The 20,966-nt window shown below is 28.8% G+C and overlaps 2 protein-coding genes, 1 long non-coding RNA gene and 1 pseudogene across 4 annotated transcripts; 2 read left to right on the top strand and 2 right to left on the bottom strand.

The window, feature by feature from the left end:
- Nucleotides 1–493: 493 nt before the first annotated feature.
- Nucleotides 494–2,795, bottom strand: LOC138337696 (dimethylallylcistransferase CPT1, chloroplastic-like; annotated as a pseudogene).
- A 1,129-nt stretch (nucleotides 2,796–3,924) lies between these two features.
- LOC101247737 (cis-prenyltransferase 2) lies at nucleotides 3,925–20,028 on the bottom strand. Of its 2 annotated transcripts, XR_011211075.1 has the most exons (5): nucleotides 19,813–20,028; nucleotides 19,343–19,680; nucleotides 18,245–18,300; nucleotides 17,158–17,710; nucleotides 3,925–4,061 (listed from the first exon to the last, which is right to left on the bottom strand). XR_011211075.1 is itself a non-coding variant. In XM_069287904.1 (4 exons), exons 1-4 carry the CDS (start codon nucleotides 19,922–19,924, stop codon nucleotides 17,272–17,274), a joined length of 945 nt encoding a protein of 314 aa, XP_069144005.1. In that variant the 5' UTR covers nucleotides 19,925–20,028; the 3' UTR covers nucleotides 17,103–17,271. The 2 variants fall into 2 exon arrangements, 1 of the variants encoding a protein (XP_069144005.1); XM_069287904.1 differs by lacking the exon at nucleotides 3,925–4,061 and having other exon boundaries at nucleotides 17,103–17,710.
- LOC138337668 (uncharacterized) lies at nucleotides 4,617–6,586 on the top strand. Its single transcript, XR_011211064.1, has 2 exons — nucleotides 4,617–5,551; nucleotides 6,461–6,586. It is a non-coding gene; the product is annotated as an uncharacterized lncRNA (long non-coding RNA).
- LOC138336997 (beta-phellandrene synthase (neryl-diphosphate-cyclizing), chloroplastic-like) lies at nucleotides 10,863–16,929 on the top strand. The gene is made up of 14 exons (XM_069287905.1): nucleotides 10,863–11,000; nucleotides 11,137–11,195; nucleotides 11,585–11,873; nucleotides 12,113–12,299; nucleotides 12,591–12,799; nucleotides 13,147–13,267; nucleotides 13,371–13,468; nucleotides 13,672–13,886; nucleotides 14,134–14,243; nucleotides 14,870–14,968; nucleotides 15,222–15,437; nucleotides 15,583–15,724; nucleotides 15,838–16,086; nucleotides 16,554–16,929. Exons 1-14 carry the CDS (start codon nucleotides 10,925–10,927, stop codon nucleotides 16,842–16,844), a joined length of 2,361 nt encoding a protein of 786 aa, XP_069144006.1. The 5' UTR covers nucleotides 10,863–10,924; the 3' UTR covers nucleotides 16,845–16,929.
- Nucleotides 20,029–20,966: the final 938 nt, after the last annotated feature.

Genomic DNA, 20,966 nt, shown 5'->3' with positions numbered 1-20,966 from the left:
CTTATCATCACACTCAAGTTGAACGTCTATACACTCATTTCTCAAATCTTATTCGATTTTTTTTGACCAATCTTGATAAATCTGTGACACTATTACCATGACCAATGTAAAACGGATGAAATCATGTGTCTCTAAATCCAATTCTCAACCCATGTGAATATACCTCTTTAGCCCTTGCAATCAAAGAAAATATTCTTACTCTCACTGCTACACTATATCAGCTAATTTTCTATAACAATTTAAAACACTAACAAAGTAGAAGGATACGTATTTGCTAATAAAAGAATTATTATTACCAAATGAATGTGTTCAAAACTAAACAAATACAATATACTTATATGGGAAAATGACTTTTTTGACTTATTAAGTAATAATAGGAGTGTTTTAGATTAACTATTGACAAGGATATTTTTAGATCAAAATATTTTTATTTAATGTTACATTATAGTAGGAAATTTTTTTTACCCTTTTCCTATATTTTAATTTAGAAAATTCAGTACCTCGAAAACTCATCATAGAGTTCTTCGAACAGTTGCATCAAGAAATCAACCTCCTCCTGCACCAAAATAAATGGTTATATGTACTTGAGCAAAAGAAAAACAAATAGAATTTAAAGTCTTCATTACTTGTTAAACTTCTTAATATAAATTAAAACAAAACAAACAAATTACATTTCTCTCGGACCTAAAAAAGATTCACATTTTTCACCTCATACATCAAAATACTTAAGAAACGTTTAGTATAAAAATCTGACTCTCTCTATATATATGAAATAATTTTACTCGTAGAAATATAATACTCTCTCCGTCTCATTTTTTATGGTATCATTCAAATTTTAAGAGTCCTGTAAATGGGATTTTAGGAGGTAAAAAATGTTCGTTTAAAAAAAAGTGTTTGGTCAAAACTTTTAAGCTAGGGATCGAGTTGCATAAACTATTGAGTAGCTAAAAAAAAGTAGTGTTTCTCCAAAAATATTTTTGAGAAGATATATTTGGAAGCACTTTTTATAAGTTTAGTGGAACAGGGTGAAAGTTTAAATAATCAAGGGAAAAGGACCTGATATACCCCTCAACTTTGTCATTTAGAGCTGATATACCCCTTGTTATGAAAATGACTCATATATACCCCCTACTTGTAAACAAATGACACACATATACCCTTTTCTTCTAACGGAAATGAAAAAATAATAACTTTCAATCTAAATTTTTATTTTTTTTCTAAAAAATATAATCCCATATGAGTAAATTTAATCCTCGTCAAACATATTTTTTTTTTGATTTTTTTGTTTCAATGACTAATTTCTAATTATTATTTTGATAATCATATTTATTTATGTTTCACTAATATTCTTGTAAAACTTATTGTAGATGACCAAAAAAATTTTCAAATACGAAATTAAATTACAATACACACAAAAATATAGTTTAATTTTTTTTCTTTAAACTAAGGAATGAAAGAAAAAAATAAAATAAGAATAAGAACACAAATAATTATAATAAAAGAAGTCAGAAAATAATTTATGTATGAAAAAAAATAAAATATACCTTGAACTTTTATAGAAGAATCATATATACCACTAAATAATTTTTTAAAAAAAATTATAAGTAATAAATATAAATTTAAAACTAATTATTTAAAATTCCGTTAAATGAAGGGTATATGTGAGCCATTTTTTAACGGCATGGATATATGTGAGCCGTTTGTATAACAGTTAGGGTATATATGAGCCACTTTTATAACGAGTGTTGTATCAGCTCCAAATGACAAAGTTGAGGGGTATATCAGACTCTTTTCCCAATAATCAAAATTGTGGTCATATTTTTCGCAAACTTTAATAATTTTAGTAGCCAGGTAAAAAAGATTATGTCAAAATTACTATGCAAAACAAGATATATCGAAAAATTAATTATATAGCTAAATAATGAAATTTATTGTTAATCTTATTTTACGATGAATTAGCTATGAATTTATGTGAGTACGAGTAAATTATTGATAAAGTTCCTAGCTAAATCCACTTTATTTAAACTATACATATCTTTTTGTACATTGGCTCTTGTCTTTTACGTACATTGATCATAACTGCACCAGTGTAATTAATCAAAATAAAAATAGTTTAACTATTTTAAAATAGAAATATTTACATAAATGAAATTAAACGACATAAAAGTACAAGTCATAATTTTTAAAAAAACATGAAGAACATGCAGGAAAATATCTAACTCTGAAAATTAAAGTACGATTGTGAACACCACAAAAATTAGGACAGAGAAAGTAAAATGTATGAAAGCAAATACCTTGGGTCGTTTCCAAATTTTCAGTAGAGAATGCAAAAGCAGTGATAATTTGTATTCCCAATTTAGAAGAAATGTCACAAATCTCTTTTAATTTTGGAATAATATGTTTGTGACCTTCATATACTTCTAAACCCTTATCCTTTGCCCTTCTCCTATTACCATCCATTATCAAAGCAATGTGTTTAGGCATAAGTTCTTCATCAAGATCATTATCATTATCCTCATAACAAAGCTTTTCGGTTTGTAAGTTGAGTGAGCATGAAATCTTGTTGAGTCCATGAGCAGACAAAGTCAGAAACGAATTTGAAATTTATGAATACCTACAATATTAATAGTCAATTTTTTCATGTGTACGTATATAAAGTATGAATAAAAACTACTGGAGTAATTAACTCCCATAAGTAATTAACCTTTGAATGCACCCATGGATATTGATGTATTTTGTTGTAAAATCAGAGATGGAGATGATAATTTCCAACATTGAAGAACCAAGGAAATCATGCTTTATTACAAAAATTTATTTTAGTGTGAAGTGAAACAAGGGAGGTGTGTTTAAATAGAAGGGAAAAGGGTCTGATATACCCCTCAACTTTGTCATTTAGAGCTGATATATCCCTCGTTATAAAAGTGGCTCATATATGCCCTTACCGTTATTCAAACGGCTCACATATACCCCAGCCGTTACAAAATGGCTCAAATATACCCTTCATTTTACGGAAGTTAAAAAATTAGTCTAAAATTTATATTTATTACTTCTAATTTTTTTAAAAAAACTATTTAGGAGTATATATGATTCTTCTATCAAAGTTCAAGGTATATTTTAATTTTTTTCATACATAAATTATTTTTTGACTTCTTTTATTATAATTATTTGAGTTTCTTATTCTTATTTTGTTTTTTTTCTTTCATTCCTTAGTTTAAAGAAAAAAAATTAAAAACTATCTTTTTGTGTGTATTGTAATTTAATTTCGTATTCGAAGAAAAAATTTGGTCATCTACAATAAGTTTTACAAGAATATTAGTGAAACATAAATAAATTTGATTATCAAAATAATAATTATAAATTAGTCATTGAAACAAAAAAAAAAGTAAAAAAAAATATGTTTGACCAGGATTAAATTTACTCATATGCGATTATATTTTTTAGAAAAAAATAATAAAAATTTAGATTAATTTTTTTCATTTCCGTTAGAGGAAAAGGATATATGTGAGCCATTTGTTTACAAGTAGGGGTATATATGAGCCACTTTCATAACAAAAGGTATATCAACTCTAAATGACAAAGTTGAGGGGTATATCAGACCCTTTTCCCTAAATAGAATTATGGTATGACTCTTTTTATCAATAGTTCTATATTGATCAATAGTTCTATATTGATCAATAGTTCAATATAGGGTTGTTCATGCTTATGGTTGTAAAATCATATTGAATCGCATTTCGAATCAAAATTGATTATACAAATGAGATGCAAATTACATAAATTATTGTCCTCTCTCGCTCGACAATCTCGCTGGCTTCTCTCCTCCCTCTCCTTACTCGCCAGATATACAAATACGTATGTATACCAGTTTGTTGTGCGGAATTTGAGATAATACGAGAAAATATAAACGCGAAAGAACAAGACAACAGATTTACGTGGTTCACCAATAAAGTGGCTACGTCCACGGGAAGAGGGGGAGCAGTTTTATTATGGAGAGGCAAGAACAGAATTACAGAATAGGGTTTGCCATAGCGTCTATATATAGTGCTAAGTTACGCCCTTAAAGGCTTGGGCCCAACATACAGAATTGACAAATAACTTGTATTTATAACGTTAATAAACAAAAACAGAAACAGAAATAAGATGAAGCAGAATATAGAATACAAGAATTAATCCGAGTCGACAGAAACTACTGTGTGTCCTTAAGAAATTTAATCCCCTCACTGTACCCAAGGTTATGGATTAATTTCTCCCAAGATAAAACGGATTAAACCTGTTAAAGAAATAGCGGTACCTCAAACTTCTTTAACTTCAACGAACTTAAGAACAACAACAAGTCACAGAGACTCAGTCGATCGACACTTTGATTTTATTTGAGAGAAAAATAAATGCAGAGAAAGAAAAATTTTCAGTAATTAAAAAATCAAAAATTGACTTCCTTTTATAGCCATTTTCATCAAGGAACATGTCTGTTCAGTGAAATCTGTTCAGACCTGTTGACACCCAATTTTGGCCTAATATTTTAAAAAAAATTCATAATTGTGGTCCACAACGCTAAGCCCGTCATTTGAGCCCATTTTGAGTTTTTATTTAAATTGCTAACTAGGTCAAAAGAGGGGAGGAGAAATTTTCATAAAAAAAAAAAAGAAGGAGCCGCAGCCCCCTCTCCTCTCTTTCTCCTCCCAGCCGCATACCCCTCTCCTCCCAGCGCTCCCTCTCTTTCTCCTCCCAACAACCTTCCTCTTCCTCTCCCCTATCTCTCTTCTCCTCCGGCGAAACCAGAGGAGTCATCACCACCGCCCCTCTCTTCCCTCCGACCAGCCACCTCCCCTCCCTCTTCTCTTCCTCTCCCTCTCCAAGAGCCGCCAGCACCCCCCACTTTGTTTCTCCTCTCCATTTTTCCGGCGAGAAACAGCAGTCCAAAAACTTGCCAGAAACACCCATCGCAACCCCTTTTCTCCGACCAAACAGCCCCATATCCAAACCTACCTGAAAGCAGCAACTCCAAACCACTATCGCATCCTTTCCCACTCTTCTCTCCGAACAAAAACCGATCCAAACACTGCCTGTGTTCTCTTCTCCGGCAGCCACGAAACTGACCCATTTTTTTCATGCCAAAATCGCACCACCAAGCTATCTTCTTCCTTACTCCAAACCACCTCCCATTTTGATCAAAAATCCCAACCAAAACCCCCTTCGATTTCCAGCAAACAGCCAACAAACCCACGAGTTTCCTCCACCAAACAACAACAAAGCCGACGAGCTTCGAAGGCTCTGGTAGAACAATCACAACACTCTTTCGTTTTTCCCCTTTTTCCGGTGAAAAAATCACCGGAAACAACCTCAAATGGCCAGTCCCTTCCCCTCTCCCCTTTCACGATTCTCCTCCATTTTGCAGGTATTTCATCAAAACTATGGTGGGCGACATCTCCTTCACCCTCTCCGTCTTCCTCAACGACAACTACGCCGGAATTCAACCAAATCCACCTGAAATTCGCTGCCTCTCCCAGCAACAAATGAGCAGCGAGCTCCATCTCCGATTTTTGCTGGAGAAAAGGTAAATTTATTTTGTCTCTGTTAACCATGACTACCTTGCTTTTGTTCCATTTTTACCGTATGTTGTTTCAAATGTTTCATCCATTTTTTTTATTTTTGTTTGGTGTGATTTGTTATGTGTCATACTCAGTTGTGATTAATTTTTTTATGTCTAAATTATGTGTCTTCCGTCTTTGTTCATATACTTTATTCCGTTAATTTTTATATTGCTAATGGGTGTTGTTATGATTTTATGACTTTATTTTTTTTAAAGTTTCTTATTATTATTATTATTATCATTATTATGGTTAGTTATCTGTATTATGAGTTTGACAATTTGTCTTGTTGCTTTCTACTTTCAATTATCATCAACGTTATTTTTCTCTTTTAATTGATTACCACTAACTTATTTGGCTTATTTTTCATCAAACATTTTGTTAATATTGTCACCATTATGTTATTCTTGTATCTTTCTTCTTTGCTATATTTAGTGTGTTACTTTTTCTATTTCTTTTATGACTTTGTGTGATTATTTTATTAATTTAGTCCTTATTCTTAATTTATTTTGGTTAGTCTAAAAGCAATATTTAATGTCCAGCAGTGGTGTGTGTTAGTATTATTATAATTACAATTTGTTATGCCTTTATCATTTGGTTATTGCATTTTTCTTTAAATTGATTTGCATTAGTTTACTGACTTTTTTACAAGTATGAAAAATCTATCCGTCGGGTTTAGAGACCTTCCCATTTTAAAAGGACGGAATTTTAATTCAAGTTTATATATTTTATATGTTAAAATGGGCCGATGAAAAATTTATCCGTCGGGTTTAGAGGCCTTCCCATGTTAATAAGACGGATTTCTATTTTTAGTTATTATTTGAGTTATTCATTTTTATTTATTTGGTACTAACTCTTTTATTAAGTGTTTACAGGTACCCAAACTTGCTTCCTTGAAGCCATTCGAAAAAAAACTCGAATTGTATTTTATTTCATTATTATGTAAATATTGATGTTAGGCAAACCTTAGGCCGATGATTATTATTTTATTTTATTGTGTATATTGTGTATTTATCATATTTGTACATTATTTTATTTTATTTTCCTCAATTTGAAAAAAAAAATGAATTCAGTCGGGAACCACATTTGTGGATTCCGAATGGTGCCTAACCCCTTTCCTTCGGAATAACTTGAACCCCTTATTTAGAATCAGATTTGGTTTCGTAGATAAATAATTGGTTTCCTAGTTTTCCTAAAATTAGGTGGCGACTCTTTTTAAAACTCGTTTATTTTTAAAACTTTGTTAAAATTGAATCAATTAATTTATTTTTGAGTTGCCGCGACGTTTCGCCCTATTTCGAAAGAGTAGGGATGTAAACAAGACCCATTTTATTCAGAAAGTTGTGTCTTTTGGAGAAAATAACAACTTTTCGAAAAATTGTGTCTGTTAGGAAAATAATTACTTTTTGGAAAGTAACGACTTTTCAAAAAGTAATGACTTTTCGGAAAGAGTAACAACTTTTCGGAATGTTACCGTTACCTGCAAATTTATAAGAAATGACTTTTCATTTGCATTTTGCAAATGACTTTTCATTTTCCCTCCAAAGTAGTTCTCTCACTTTTCATATTCTCTCTTTTCTTTTCCCATTCACACTTGCTAAAACCCAACAAAATGAACTCAAACATGGTAATCTGCCCAATCCGCCCATAATTTTAAGGGTTTGACTCAAGATAATTTGAATTGGGTTCAATCTCGACCTATTCAAGCTTAACCTATTTGAAGAGATTTCTCAATTGAGCCCAATTCAATCTCCAATTTCAACCTATTTTAGAACTTAGTATTAAAATATGTTCCTATATTTACCGGATGGACTATTATCGATTTGTTGCTTTTTAGTCTACAATGAATGCATTTTTAGTGATAAAAGAAAAAAAGTAAAAAAGATATCATCCATTGATTATTCCCTTTAAAATTCAATATTAATTCACCCCTAACTACTTACTATAATTGTATTTTCCATGTGTCATATAGCTCATATCTATATAAAAAAAATAGGTTGGTAAAACTTTGTGATAGGGTTTGAGATATTTCAAAATATTCTTATTACTTTCAATTATTCTTATAATAACATGACATTGAAAAATATAACTATTGGATGAAAAAAATTCAAATAATCTCGAGTTTATAAAAATTATTTTGGAGACAGTTGATTTTAACCTTTTGATCACGTTTGATTCATAAACGTGATTAAAAATCAACAAGTTTTAATTTTGAATTGACTTTAAAGGTTTTTTAATAGGCCAAAACGTGCATTTTTACATTTAATTACACATCAACTTTATACCAAAGTGAGATATTATAAGGAAAAATCTTTTTGGCCAAAAAATTTGGACACAACGATATTTTATTTATGTTATTTTAATTTTAATACCTTTTTACTACAAAATGGAGAAAGCATCAGTTTATTATAAAATAAAAAAATATTTTAGTTTTTTTATTTTTCTAGTCAAATTTTCTAGCCATTTAGCTCTTTCCATGTCATAATATAAAGAGAAAAGTATTTAAAATACCTCTAACGGTAGCTACTATATTTGTTTTATATTATTAATTTGTCATTTTATACAATTATCCCATTATTTAATTAAAAGAGTGATATCGTCCATTGATTATTCCCTTTAAAATTCAATATTGATTCACCCCTAAATACTTGCTATAATTGTATTTTCCATGTGTCATATAGCTCATATCTATATAAAAGAAAATAGGTTGGTAAAACTTTGTGGTAGGGTTGAGATATTTCAAAATATACTTATTATCTTTCAAGGGAAAAGGGCCTACAAGGGAAAAGGGCCTGATATACCCCTCAACTTTGTCATTTAGAGCTGATATACCCCTCGTTATAAAAGTGGCTCATATATAACCCTGCTTGTAAACAAATGGCTCACATATACCTTTTTCCTCTAACGGAAATGAAAAAAATATTAATTTTAATCTAAATTTTTATTATTTTTTTCTAAAAAATATAATCCTATATGAGTAAATTTAATCCTCGTCAAACATATTTTTTTGACTTTTTTTTTGTTTCAATGACTAATTTATAATTATTATTTTGATAATCAAATTTATTTATGTTTCACTAATATTCTTGTAAAACTTATTGTAGATGACCAAATTTTTTATTCGAATATGAAATTAAATTACAATACACAAAAATAGTTTAATTTTTTTTCTTTAAACTAAGGAATGAAAGAAAAAAACAAAATAAGAATAAGAAACTCAAATAATCATAATAAAAGAAGTCAAAAAATAATTTTTGTATGAAAAAAATTAAAATATACCTTGAACTTTGATTGAAGAATCATATATATCCCTAAATAATTTTTTTTAAAAAAATAGAAGTAACAAATATAAATTTAAAACTAATTTTTTAACTTCCATTAAATGAAGGGTATATGTGAGCCATTTTGTAACGGCAGGGGTATATGTGAGCCTTTTGTATAACGGTAAGGGCATATATGAGCTACTTTTATAACGAGGGGTATATCAGCTCTAAATGACAAAGTTGAGGGGTATATCAGACCCTTTTCCCTTCTTACAATTTTTTCATGATATAGCTTTGTAGATTATCAATTTTCTCAAATCGTCATATGTGAAAATCAGAGTCACACAATTTTTAATAGTTATCAAGTTTGACTATAGCGCAGCTAAGGGTCTAAGATAATTATAACTATAGTCATAAATTACATGATGGAATTAGCCTCAAGTTTTAATAACATGACATTTGAAAAAATAATTATTGGCTGAAAAAAATTCAAATCATCTCGAGTTTATAAAAATTATTTAGGAGTCAGTTGATTTTGACCTTTTGATCACGTTTGATTAAACATGATTAAAAATCAACAACTTTTAATTTTGAATTAACTTTAAAGGTTTGCTCATAGGCTAAACGAAAGTCAAAATTTCAAACTCACTAATTTCAATTAATTATTAATCATACTTGTTAAAAATAAAGAGATCATTTATTGTTAAAAATTAGTCCACGTAATGGCCAATACCCAGCAAAACTTATCACGAGATTCTATATGATACTATATATGCTTTGTTTTCTCGATATTTATTTTATTAATGTTTGATATTTATATTAAAATTAAAATAGATTTTAAATTTATATTAAGAAAATTCATTATAAAAGGTTGAAACATTTTCTAACAAAAAGGTATGATGTCCACATGAATCGAAGAGTAATAATGCTCAAATTCATAAGATATGCGATAATGATTGACTAATAAAAATTAAAGACTAGTCATTTATAGGCCAAAACGTGCATTTTTACATTTAATTACACATCAAATTTATACCAAAACGTGCATTTTTACATTTAATTACACATCAAGTTTATACCAAAGTGGGATATTATAAGGGAAAATCTTTTTGGCAATTTTTTTTTGGATAGAACGATATTTTATTTATGTTATTTTAATTTTAATATCTTTTAACTATAAAATGGAAAAGCATCAGTTTATTATAAAATAAAAAAACATTATCAAATTTTCTAGCCATTTAGCTCTTTCCATATTATAATATAAAGAGAAAAGTATTTAAAATACCACTAAATTTGGTGTGAATTAATAGGTTTGTCTCCGAATTATTGACAACATTAAAACTACTCTCTACTTGACAAATTGAACTTAAACATATATACACTTGATATGCCATGTGGCAGATTGGAGTGTATTTTTAGTTCAGTTAGTCAATTGAACGATTTTTTAGAGTAAATTTAGGTTTAACAAACATAAAAATCATATTTGTATGTTAATAATTATAGTTGGTAAATTGCACTTGATATCAAACTTTATGTTTGCTATGGCTATATATGTATATTTTGATATACAAACATAAACCCAATTTATACATTTGTATTTGTATAAAGTTAGAGAGGCGAGCGAGAGTGGCGGGTAAAATCTGGGAGGGCGGTGAGCGAGATAATCTGGGAGAGGGATAGGCGAACAAAATTAAAAGATATGTAATATGTATATTTATATACAGTTTTCTTTCGCTTTATACAAACACAAACGTAATTTGTACATTTGTATTCGTATAAAGTGAGAGAGGCGAGGGAGAGACTGGTAGCGAGAAATGGAGAGTGACGAAAGACAACTGTTTAATTTGAATCAATGATTTGCTATTTTATACATTTTTTCTTATTTTTAAGACTATCAATAATTGAGTGACGAAATTAATAATTTGCATTAAATTCAATTAGAAATGTTTTCAACATTTCTCTCCGCTAAAAATTTATTTATAACGAGGAAACAAATTCAAAGACAAACACAAAATTGGAGAAATTTCTTCATTTTTTGACCCCTCCACTCCCAAAAACAACAGACAATATTCAAGGATGATAGTTGGCTATAGAAGCACAATCATAACCCTTTCTCATCCTAAGCTAGGCAATGGGAAAACAATTTCATCCAGTAAGACACATATTTTTTTATCATTGCAAGAAGTAGCATTTACATAAGTCAAATTTAATTATATTTTTGTGACACAATGCCCTAATTGACTTTAGTTTACCTTTTTTCTTTTTCTTTGTATCATTGTTGAAAACAGATGCGATTTTCCAGAGATCATGCAGAGTAAGATGCAGCCACAGTACCACTTCATCAATGGTAATTAAGTTGCTATGCGCGCCTTTCAGAAACTGATCCATGATTTTAACTTTATGAATTCTGGTTGAAAATTCTCTACCACATTGTGTATAATATATTTTGTTTGAAATTTATTATTTATACTTCTTTATTTATTCTTTTTAACAAATATGAAATCTAAGACAAAACTATTTATTTATTTATACTTTGTCATTCTTTTAACATCATTTTGTCTTAGACTTCTTTTCTTCCATTGTTTTATTTTAATCGAACTATTTTAATTTGATCTGACAGTCTATCAGAATCAGCCCCCCTATTTCACAAACTAGAGGTGATCAAGTTAATCATACACACTAACTTTTTTTCAAATCTTACTCGTAAAATTACACTGAATATATTTCTCATTGCAGAATGGTTTCGAAGATGCAAGGAATAGAATAAGGGAAAGTTTTGGGAAATTAGAGTTATCTCCTTCTTCCTATGACACAGCATGGGTAGCTATGGTCCCTTCAAGACATTCACTAAATGAGCCATGTTTTCCACAATGTTTAGAATGGATTATTGAAAATCAAAGAGAAGATGGATCTTGGGGATTAAACCCTAGCCATCCATTGCTTCTAAAGGACTCACTTTCTTCCACTCTTGCATGTTTGCTTGCACTAACCAAATGGAGAGTTGGAGATGAGCAAATCAAAAGAGGTAAATAGACTTTATTTGTTCAATTCAACACTATTATGTTATTTCTTCGGTTCATTTTTATTTGTCACGTTTATTTCACCATGTCTTTTAAGAAGATATTAATTAAATTAAATTATCATTATTTAATATTTATTTGTTGATATCTCTGCATATATAATTAACTAAAAGTATAATTATGCCAATACAATAAATAATAAGTTTTGTTGGACTATATATATGACGAGTTCCTTCATTTTCAGGTCTTGGCTTCATTGAAACGTATGGTTGGGCAGTAGATAACAAGGATCAAATTTCACCTTTAGGATTTGAAGTTATACTTTCTAGTATGATCAAATCTGCAGAGAAATTAGATTTAAATTTGCCTTTGAATCTTCATCTTGTAAATTTGGTGAAATGCAAAAGAGATTCAACAATTAAAAGGTACATATTTCTTTTCAAGTTCGATTGGAAAGTATATTTTCTAGAAAAACATATTTTTTTATAAATGAAGAAAATGACTTCTTTATTTAATGAAAGGTCTGACTGGTGCCTTCTTTCCAACAGCTGCTTCAATCAATGTTAAGTCTGACTAGAGAAAATAATAATTTTTTAAATTATATACAAATAATTTTTTCACTTATGTACGTACCTGATAAAAAAGATCATTATATTTTTTTAAAAAAATATATTTCTTCTTACCAAACACACCTTTATACACTTACATTCTGACTATATATATTTAAATAATTTCACAAAGAATGTTGAATATATGGGTGAAGGAGTTGGTGAATTATGTGATTGGAAGGAAATAATAAAGTTACATCAAAGACAAAATGGTTCATTATTTGATTCACCAGCCACTACTGCAGCTGCCTTGATTTATCATCAACATGATCAAAAATGCTATCAATATCTTAATTCAATCTTGAAACAACACAAAAATTGGGGTACGTATAGCTTCTTTTTTCTTTTTTTGAAAAAAAGGATAAATTAAATATATCTCCATACTATTATAAATGGTATCCATATACCCTTCTTTATACTTTTGGGACATTAGTGTCCCTATCGTCCAAAAATTAGTGTATATATGCTCTTTATTCTAACGGAAGACCAAATATAGGGACGCGTGACACAATTTTATCCATCTATCCGATATTGAATAAATGTCGGATTAATGGATAAGATTATGACACGTTTGTCCGTTAGTATAAACGGTATTTATTTTAATGGCTTAAGAATTAAAAATCTTGTTTTTTGCTTTCTAACATTTTTTTGGCCCTTTATGTTCTCATAGTTCCCACTATGTATCCAACAAAGATACATTCATTGCTTTGTTTGGTTGATACACTTCAAAATCTTGGAGTACATCGGCATTTTAAATCAGAAATAAAGAAAGCCCTAGATGAACTATACAGGTAAATTAAATCTAATTAATCAAAATCATATTTTATAATTGGCTATCTCTAGGTGTTTCACCTTTACTATTTAGTATATTATAATAATGTCAATTATTTATAGGCTATGGCAACAAAAGAATGAAGAAATTTTCTCAAATGTCACCCATTGTGCTATGGCTTTTCGACTTCTAAGGATGAGCTACTATGATGTCTCCTCAGGTTTGTTACTAAAAACTCGAGTCGATATCTGAGATGATCGCTTACTAATAATTATTTTCTTAGAAAGTTAATTTTATTGTTAGAAGAAAATTGAAATCAAGAAAACATATGACAGTTTGAGATAATAATTAAAATAATAATCAGCTGAGTTATCATCAGTAAAAACTCCGAAGTTTGCCTTAATGAATTCAATTAATTTGCAGATGAACTAGCAAAATTTGTGGATGAAGAACATTTCTTTGCAACAAGTGGGAAATATACAAGTCATGTTGAAATTCTTGAACTCCACAAAGCATCACAATTGGCTATTGATCATGAGAAAGATGACATTTTGGATAAAATTAACAATTGGACAAGAACTTTTATGGAGCAAAAACTCTTAAACAATGGCTTCATAGATAGGATGTCAAAGAAAGAGGTATTTTATTTTGTGTATCTTAATTTTTATCGTACATAAAGTTTGGGAACGTAAAGATATAACTTTTGAATCCTATAGTTTATATAAACTAAAGGCTTACATGTACGATACATTCTTGAATTCTATAGAATAATACTATAATATTCTAAATCTCATTTCCGATATTTTCTTATATTATATGTATATACAAGATATTTTATACATCGAAACTATATTTTTCTTGTATTACTAATCTTGGAAATATTAGGTGGAACTTGCTTTGAGGAAGTTTTATACCACATCTGATCTAGCAGAAAATAGAAGATATATAAAGTCATACGAAGAGAACTATTTTAAAATCTTAAAAGCAGCTTATAGGTATGATTATCTATCATTATCACTTGTACATTCATTTTTTTAATTTGTATTTACGTTTCATAATGTTAAATTACTGTTGTGAAGTGATAAATTAAGGGAAGAATATATGGAGTAGTAATCAATAATTTCATGATAATAATGTGTATATATCACTAACATAGACCATATATTCTTTGAGTTGGTGTCATATCATATACTCAATGTAACTTTATATTATATATATATATAAAAAAAAGGATAAGTACTCTATAGATATCGGGACAAGATATGAGATTAGATGTGTCAACTAGACGGGTTAGATCAAAATTAAGTAGACAAACCCGTTAGATGTGAGGTTTGAAGTTTTTGCAATCAATTAATACAAATCCAAGAGCTACAAAAATAGGCTGGCTAGACAACAAGCACATCCAAGCTGATTCCTACATGATATAATATAAATCAACTCGAGTGTCTCTCATACTCACTGTCATGTAGGACATGTTTTTTTGTTTGTTCAACTTTATACAAGTTTAAGTTTATGTGTGCACAAAAACTGAATGGCATAAATATCAGGTAAAGCAGAATTAAAAAACGCATTTATATATTATGTTGTGCGAATTCTAATTTAAAGTTTTTCTCTCTATTAGGTCACCCAACATTAACAATAAGGACTTGTTAGCATTTTCAATACACGACTTTGAATTATGCCAAGCTCAACACCGAGAAGAACTTCAACAACTCAGGAGGTATATATATAGTGATATTTTTTTCTTTTTAGTCTGTTTAAAAAATGACTTTTTTTAATATATGTATATTTAGTGACAATTTAACTTAAATTTTCTATTTTACTTTTAATAAAATAATTTATAATTACACAGATATTTATAATTTATTTGATACCATAAATTTCAAAACTCATTTTACCACCATGAGCGATGAATTCTTTTTTTGTTCTTAAACTTCATATGAAATCAAACATCTTTGTGTATACGAATGTAGGTGGTTTGAAGATTATAGATTAGACCAACTCGGACTTGCAGAACGATATATACATGCTAGTTACTTATTTGGTGTTATTGTTATCCCCGAGCCTGAATTATCCGATGCTCGTCTCATGTACGCGAAATACGTCATGCTCCTGACTATTGTCGATGATCATTTCGAGAGTTTTGCATCTAAAGATGAATGTCTCAACATCATTGAATTAGTAGAAAGGTATTTCTTATGTACTTATAAGCTCGTCAAACTTACTTAGTTTTAGTTTGACTTATAAGCATTTTTTGAGCTTATTTATGTTTTTGGTAATTAATTAAGCACAAAAATACTTACAAATTAAGTGTTAAATGATTGTTATTTACAGGTGGGATGACTATGCAAGTGTAGGTTATAAATCTGAGAAGGTTAAAGTTTTCTTTTCAACTTTTTACAAATCAATAGAGGAGCTTGCAACAATTGCTGAAATTAAACAAGGACGATCTGTCAAAAATCACCTTATTAATTTGGTAGGGGAATTATTCTATGACTTCCTTCTTTAATTTTACTTTTTATACTTATTAGTGTATTAAAAAAGATTTTTTTTTTAGCGTCGTGTCTTACCATCATACAATTTTTATAGTGGCTTGAATTGATGAAGTTGATGTTGATGGAACAAGTAGAGTGGTGTTCTGGCAAGACAATACCAAGCATAGAAGAGTACTTGTATGTTACATCTATAACATTTTGTGCAAAATTGATTCCTCTCACAACACAATATTTTCTTGGAATAAAAATATCCAAAGATCTATTAGAAAGTGATGAAATATGTGGCCTATGGAATTGTAGCGGTAGAGTCATGCGAATCCTTAATGATTTACAAGATTCCAAGGTAACAACTCTTGTATTCTTTTAATATTAATTTTCATCATGTGATATTGGATAAGCATCATCATATAATTATATTATATAATAAAATAGAACTTATCAATTGTACATATAGGGTGTGTTTGGGTATGAAAAATTTAATCTCTTATTTATTATACTAAATATATAATATTATCTAAAAAAAATTTATTTGTATATCATTTAGAGAAATTTGTTGGGGCTTGTAGGGTGGTGGGGATGATGGTTAGGAGTGTTGTAAAGACAACGAGATTGTTGGAGGATAGAAAAAAGATAATTAATCAATGTAAAAATATATTTTTCGAAAGTCACTTGTAAAAACAATCAACTTGTGTCAATCATACCTATGGTACAAAATCTTAGACTACTGAGTGATCAGATGCTAATTTAGAATTTTAAATTTATAGATTCTGAAATCATGTTTCTTATTAATTCCCACATGTTTTGCTACAGAGAGTACAAAAGGAGGTCTCAATAAATTTAGTCACATTACTAATGAAAAGTATCTCTGAGGAAGAAGCTATAATGAAGATAAAGGAAATCTTGGAAATGAATAGAAGAGAGTTATTAAAAATGGTTTTAGTTCAAAAAAAGGGAAGCCAATTGCCTCAATTATGCAAAGATATATTTTGGAGGACAATCAAATGGGCTCATTTCACTTATTCACATACTGATGCATATCAAATTCCAGAGGAAATGAAGAATCATATTGATGAAGTCTTTTACAAACCACTCAATCATTAATCCCTCATTTTGAATTTATGACTTTTGTTATTTCCTTCTATTCCAACTAAATAAAATTGTTCGCGCGAATTCAGATAATAAAAAATCTCTATAAACCTGTGGTTTACTCTTTTATCTAATACCTTAATATTATAAAAAAATATATATTTTTCTCTTTATTTTTTGTTCAAAAAGATAATACAAACGTATACGAGTCTATCTTTAATTTTGAAAACGAAACCCCTCGCTTTGCTTTTCTTGCGATTCAAGCCTATATACTTAGTTACTTACAATGAAAGATTCGAATCATAAGAATAGAGTTGCGAGATGTTACAAATATATATAGTACTACCACTAAATAGTTATTGAAAAGTCTTTTATTTGTTGTAGTCTACAACACATAAAACAAGACATACAAGGGGCTAGGTCTAAAAACTAACAATGGCTTTCAATATGTGTGTCCACCAAAACGTCTATGCCTTTGTTGAAAGTTAAGTATTGCCTTCTTAAGATCTTTCTCTCCAAAATCAGGAAACAATGTGTTGGTGAAGTAAAATTCAGTATAAGCCAATTGCCACAACAAAAAGTTACTAACTCTTTGTTCACCTCCTGTCCTTATAAGCAAATCAGGATTTGGACACTTGCTTTCAAGTTCTTGATCAAATAAATTCTTGTTGATATTTTCTACATCTAATAAACCATTCATTGCTTTATTAACAATGCTTTTTGTTGCTTGCAATATGTCATAATATCCACCATAGTTTAGTGCAATCACAAGGTGAAGTCCTTTGTTGCCCTTTGTAGTCTCTTCTGTTAATGCTATGCATTTTTGTAATGTCATTGGGAGGTTGGATTTACAACCAATAACAGACACTCTTACTCCAAACCTATTGATTTGTAAGGGCAATGAGAAATTAAAACAATCATTCGCTATAATAAATAAAGAATTTTGCGATAATTATACAATGACAATTTATAAATAGTGTATATGTATATGTATGATACACAAATCATACATCATACATATACACATTGTACCCTATTTATATAATATCGATACATTGCATATATAATCTATATGAAGTGACTCCCATCTTTACTATGATATGAACATTTTTACACTAGACCATTGATGTTTTGGATCAATATATTGATGAGAGTCGATAAAGACATTTTTTAGATCAAACTATTAACTGAAGATATTTTTATTCAATTTCACATTATTTAAGGAGATTTTTGAAACTTTTTTCATTTAATTTATATAATATTAGACCAAACTATTAACTAAAGAAAATGTTTTAAGTATCCTTATTGCTATTTAGACATTTTTTATGTGTCATTTGCCAAATAATAAAATACAGACAAACAAATAACATTATCCCTTTATGACATTTGTATATTTTAATCGAAAAATGCAGTACCTCAAAAATTCGTTAAAGAATTCTTCAAATAATTGCATCAAGAAATCAACCTCCTCCTGCTCCAAAACAAATGGTTATATATGCTTCAACCAAAAGAAAAAAAAATACAAATTCTATAAATTAGATTTTATTCTTTTCAATTTATTTACCTTACTTTCTGTTTTAGTTTATTTTAGAAGGAATGTTTTTTTCTTTTTTCTTTTGGTGAATCGTTAATTCCTGCTTTAATTTCCATCTTTCATATTTAAGAGTTAAGACTATAAAATTAAAAGATGTTTTGATTCATTTGATATATTTTTAGAAGGTCAAACATAGTTATTTAAAAATTAAAAAAATGTTTGATCAAATTTTAGAAATAATAAGTGTTTTAGTAGCATAAACTGTTTTTGAGTAGCTGAAAAAAGTACTAGTTCTTTTCCAAAAATATTACACACAAAAACACTTTTTATATGTTTGGTGAAATAATGTGAAAGTTTAAATGACCATACAATATTGAGATCCTATTTTCGAAAAACTTTAGTGATTTTAATACCTTGATTTATTGTGAAGAACAAAATGACGATGGAGAGCTATGAAGTTGGCTAGAAAAATAATCGGAAGGGACTAAATGTGCACCAATATATTAACTCGATAAAATAATGACTATTTATATTCTATATAAAATAATAAGGATGATTTTAATCTAAATTCAAAGTTAAAAGACCATTTTGGACTTTTCTCCAAATTCAAATGTAAAATGTTTAAATATTTTGAAATAAAAATATTTACATAAAAGTACAATAAGTAAGGGAAATGCTCTCTCAATATATGCTTGAAAGAGACACACTTATATTATACTAAGGTTCTATTAGTTCCTATACTTATTTCATAAATAATTTTTTACCCTTTTTCGGCTAACGTGACACTATCTTGGAAAAAAATGTCAACACGCATTGGGCCCTCAAGATAGTGCCACGTAGACTGAAAAGGACTAGAAAATTATTTATAAAATAAGATCAGATGGTAATAGGACCTTAGTATAATATAATTATATTTCTGATATTTCGGAAATAGGTTAAGGATACTTTTGCATTTAAATATGAAGGAAATAACACATACCTTGGATCGTTTCCAATTTTCAGTAGAAAAAGCAAAAGCAGTGATAACTTGTATTCCCAATTTAGAAGAAATATCACAAATCTCTTTTAATTTTGGAATAATAAGTTTGTGACCTTCATATACTTCTAAACCCTTAGCCTTTGCCCATCTCCTATTACCATCCATTATCAAAGCAATGTGTTTAGGTATAAGCTCTTCATGAAGCTCGAGATCATCATTATCATCATTATCATAACGAAGCTTTTCAGTTTGTAAGCTTAATGAGCATGAAATCTTGCTGAGTCCACGATCAGACATTGTTAGAGGCAGCTTTAGAATTTGAAGTTTATCATGAATTTCTATAGTAATAATAATAAATTGATCTATAATATTAACTGAGTTCAAATTTAAATATAATTTTTTATGTATATACATATACGTATATAAGGTATGAACAAAAATTATTGAATTAATTTCCGTAAATGATTAACCTTTGAATTCACCCATAGATATTGATGATGGTGATGATGATTTCCAACATTGAAGATCCAAAGAGCTCTTTAATGAGATGAAGAAGTGTTGAGACACTATTGAAGAGTTCATGATTTATGGTGAAGTGAACAAGGGAAGTAGTGTTTAAATAGAATTTATGGTACGATTCTTTGATTAAAGGTTTCACGTTCGAATCTGGATTACTATAAAAGAAATTTTTCAATATTATAGAGAATTAACTAAGCAAAACAAATAATTTAACTTTCTTTTTCTAATAGTGAAATGAGGTACCAAATAAGAGCATACTACATCTTTTAAAATAGAGTAATTAATACCTGAAGTCTTCCAGCAGAGTGAATTTAGAATGTTTAAACATTAATGAATCATAATTAAAAAAAAATATTAAGTGGAAATTAGTACTCAATCAATATTCAATTAAATACACCATTTAATATTTTCGCATGAAATTCAACTAATATTATATATATATATATATATATATATATATATATATATATATATATATATATATATTAAAAAATATCTAATTTGACGAAGAGAGTTGATTTCTATCGTATACAATGTTTTTTTAAGAGAAGTATTCAGAATATTTCTGAACTTGGCGCAAATTATTGTTAATTTTGTCTTTAAACTATTGACAGCCTTAAATACACCCTTCGCTTGACTAATTAAACTTAAGATACACCTCGATTTGCCACACGATATAGCAAGTGGTCTTGAATTCTTGTAAGAGCATGTGACTCAAAGTAAAATGCCGAGAGAAGTACTGAAAACAACTCTAAACTTGACGAGAATTTAGTGGTGTATTTAACTCATGATATATAATCGAGGATACATTTAAGTTCAATTAATCAAGTACAAAAATATTTTTAAGGTTGTCGATAGTTCAAAAATAAGACTAACGATCCACATGAATTTAAAATTGTTTTTAACACTTCTCTAATTTTATTTTCTTAAAAAAAAAAAGTGATTTACCTTTGTTCTTTGAGTGATTGTCCTCTACCTTTTTATGTTTTTCTGCTGGCAATAATTAGAACAGCAATATTCTTGTGCAGTGAAATCATTTACTTATCAATTAGTTTTAATACTTTTCTTTATTATTAAAAAAAGATATTATGTTCTTTGTTTAGCA

Source organism: Solanum lycopersicum, chromosome 8, assembly GCF_036512215.1.
Source record: "Solanum lycopersicum chromosome 8, SLM_r2.1".
Lineage (NCBI taxonomy): Eukaryota > Viridiplantae > Streptophyta > Magnoliopsida > Solanales > Solanaceae > Solanum > Solanum lycopersicum.
This window is presented reverse-complemented; position numbering and strand designations above follow the sequence as displayed.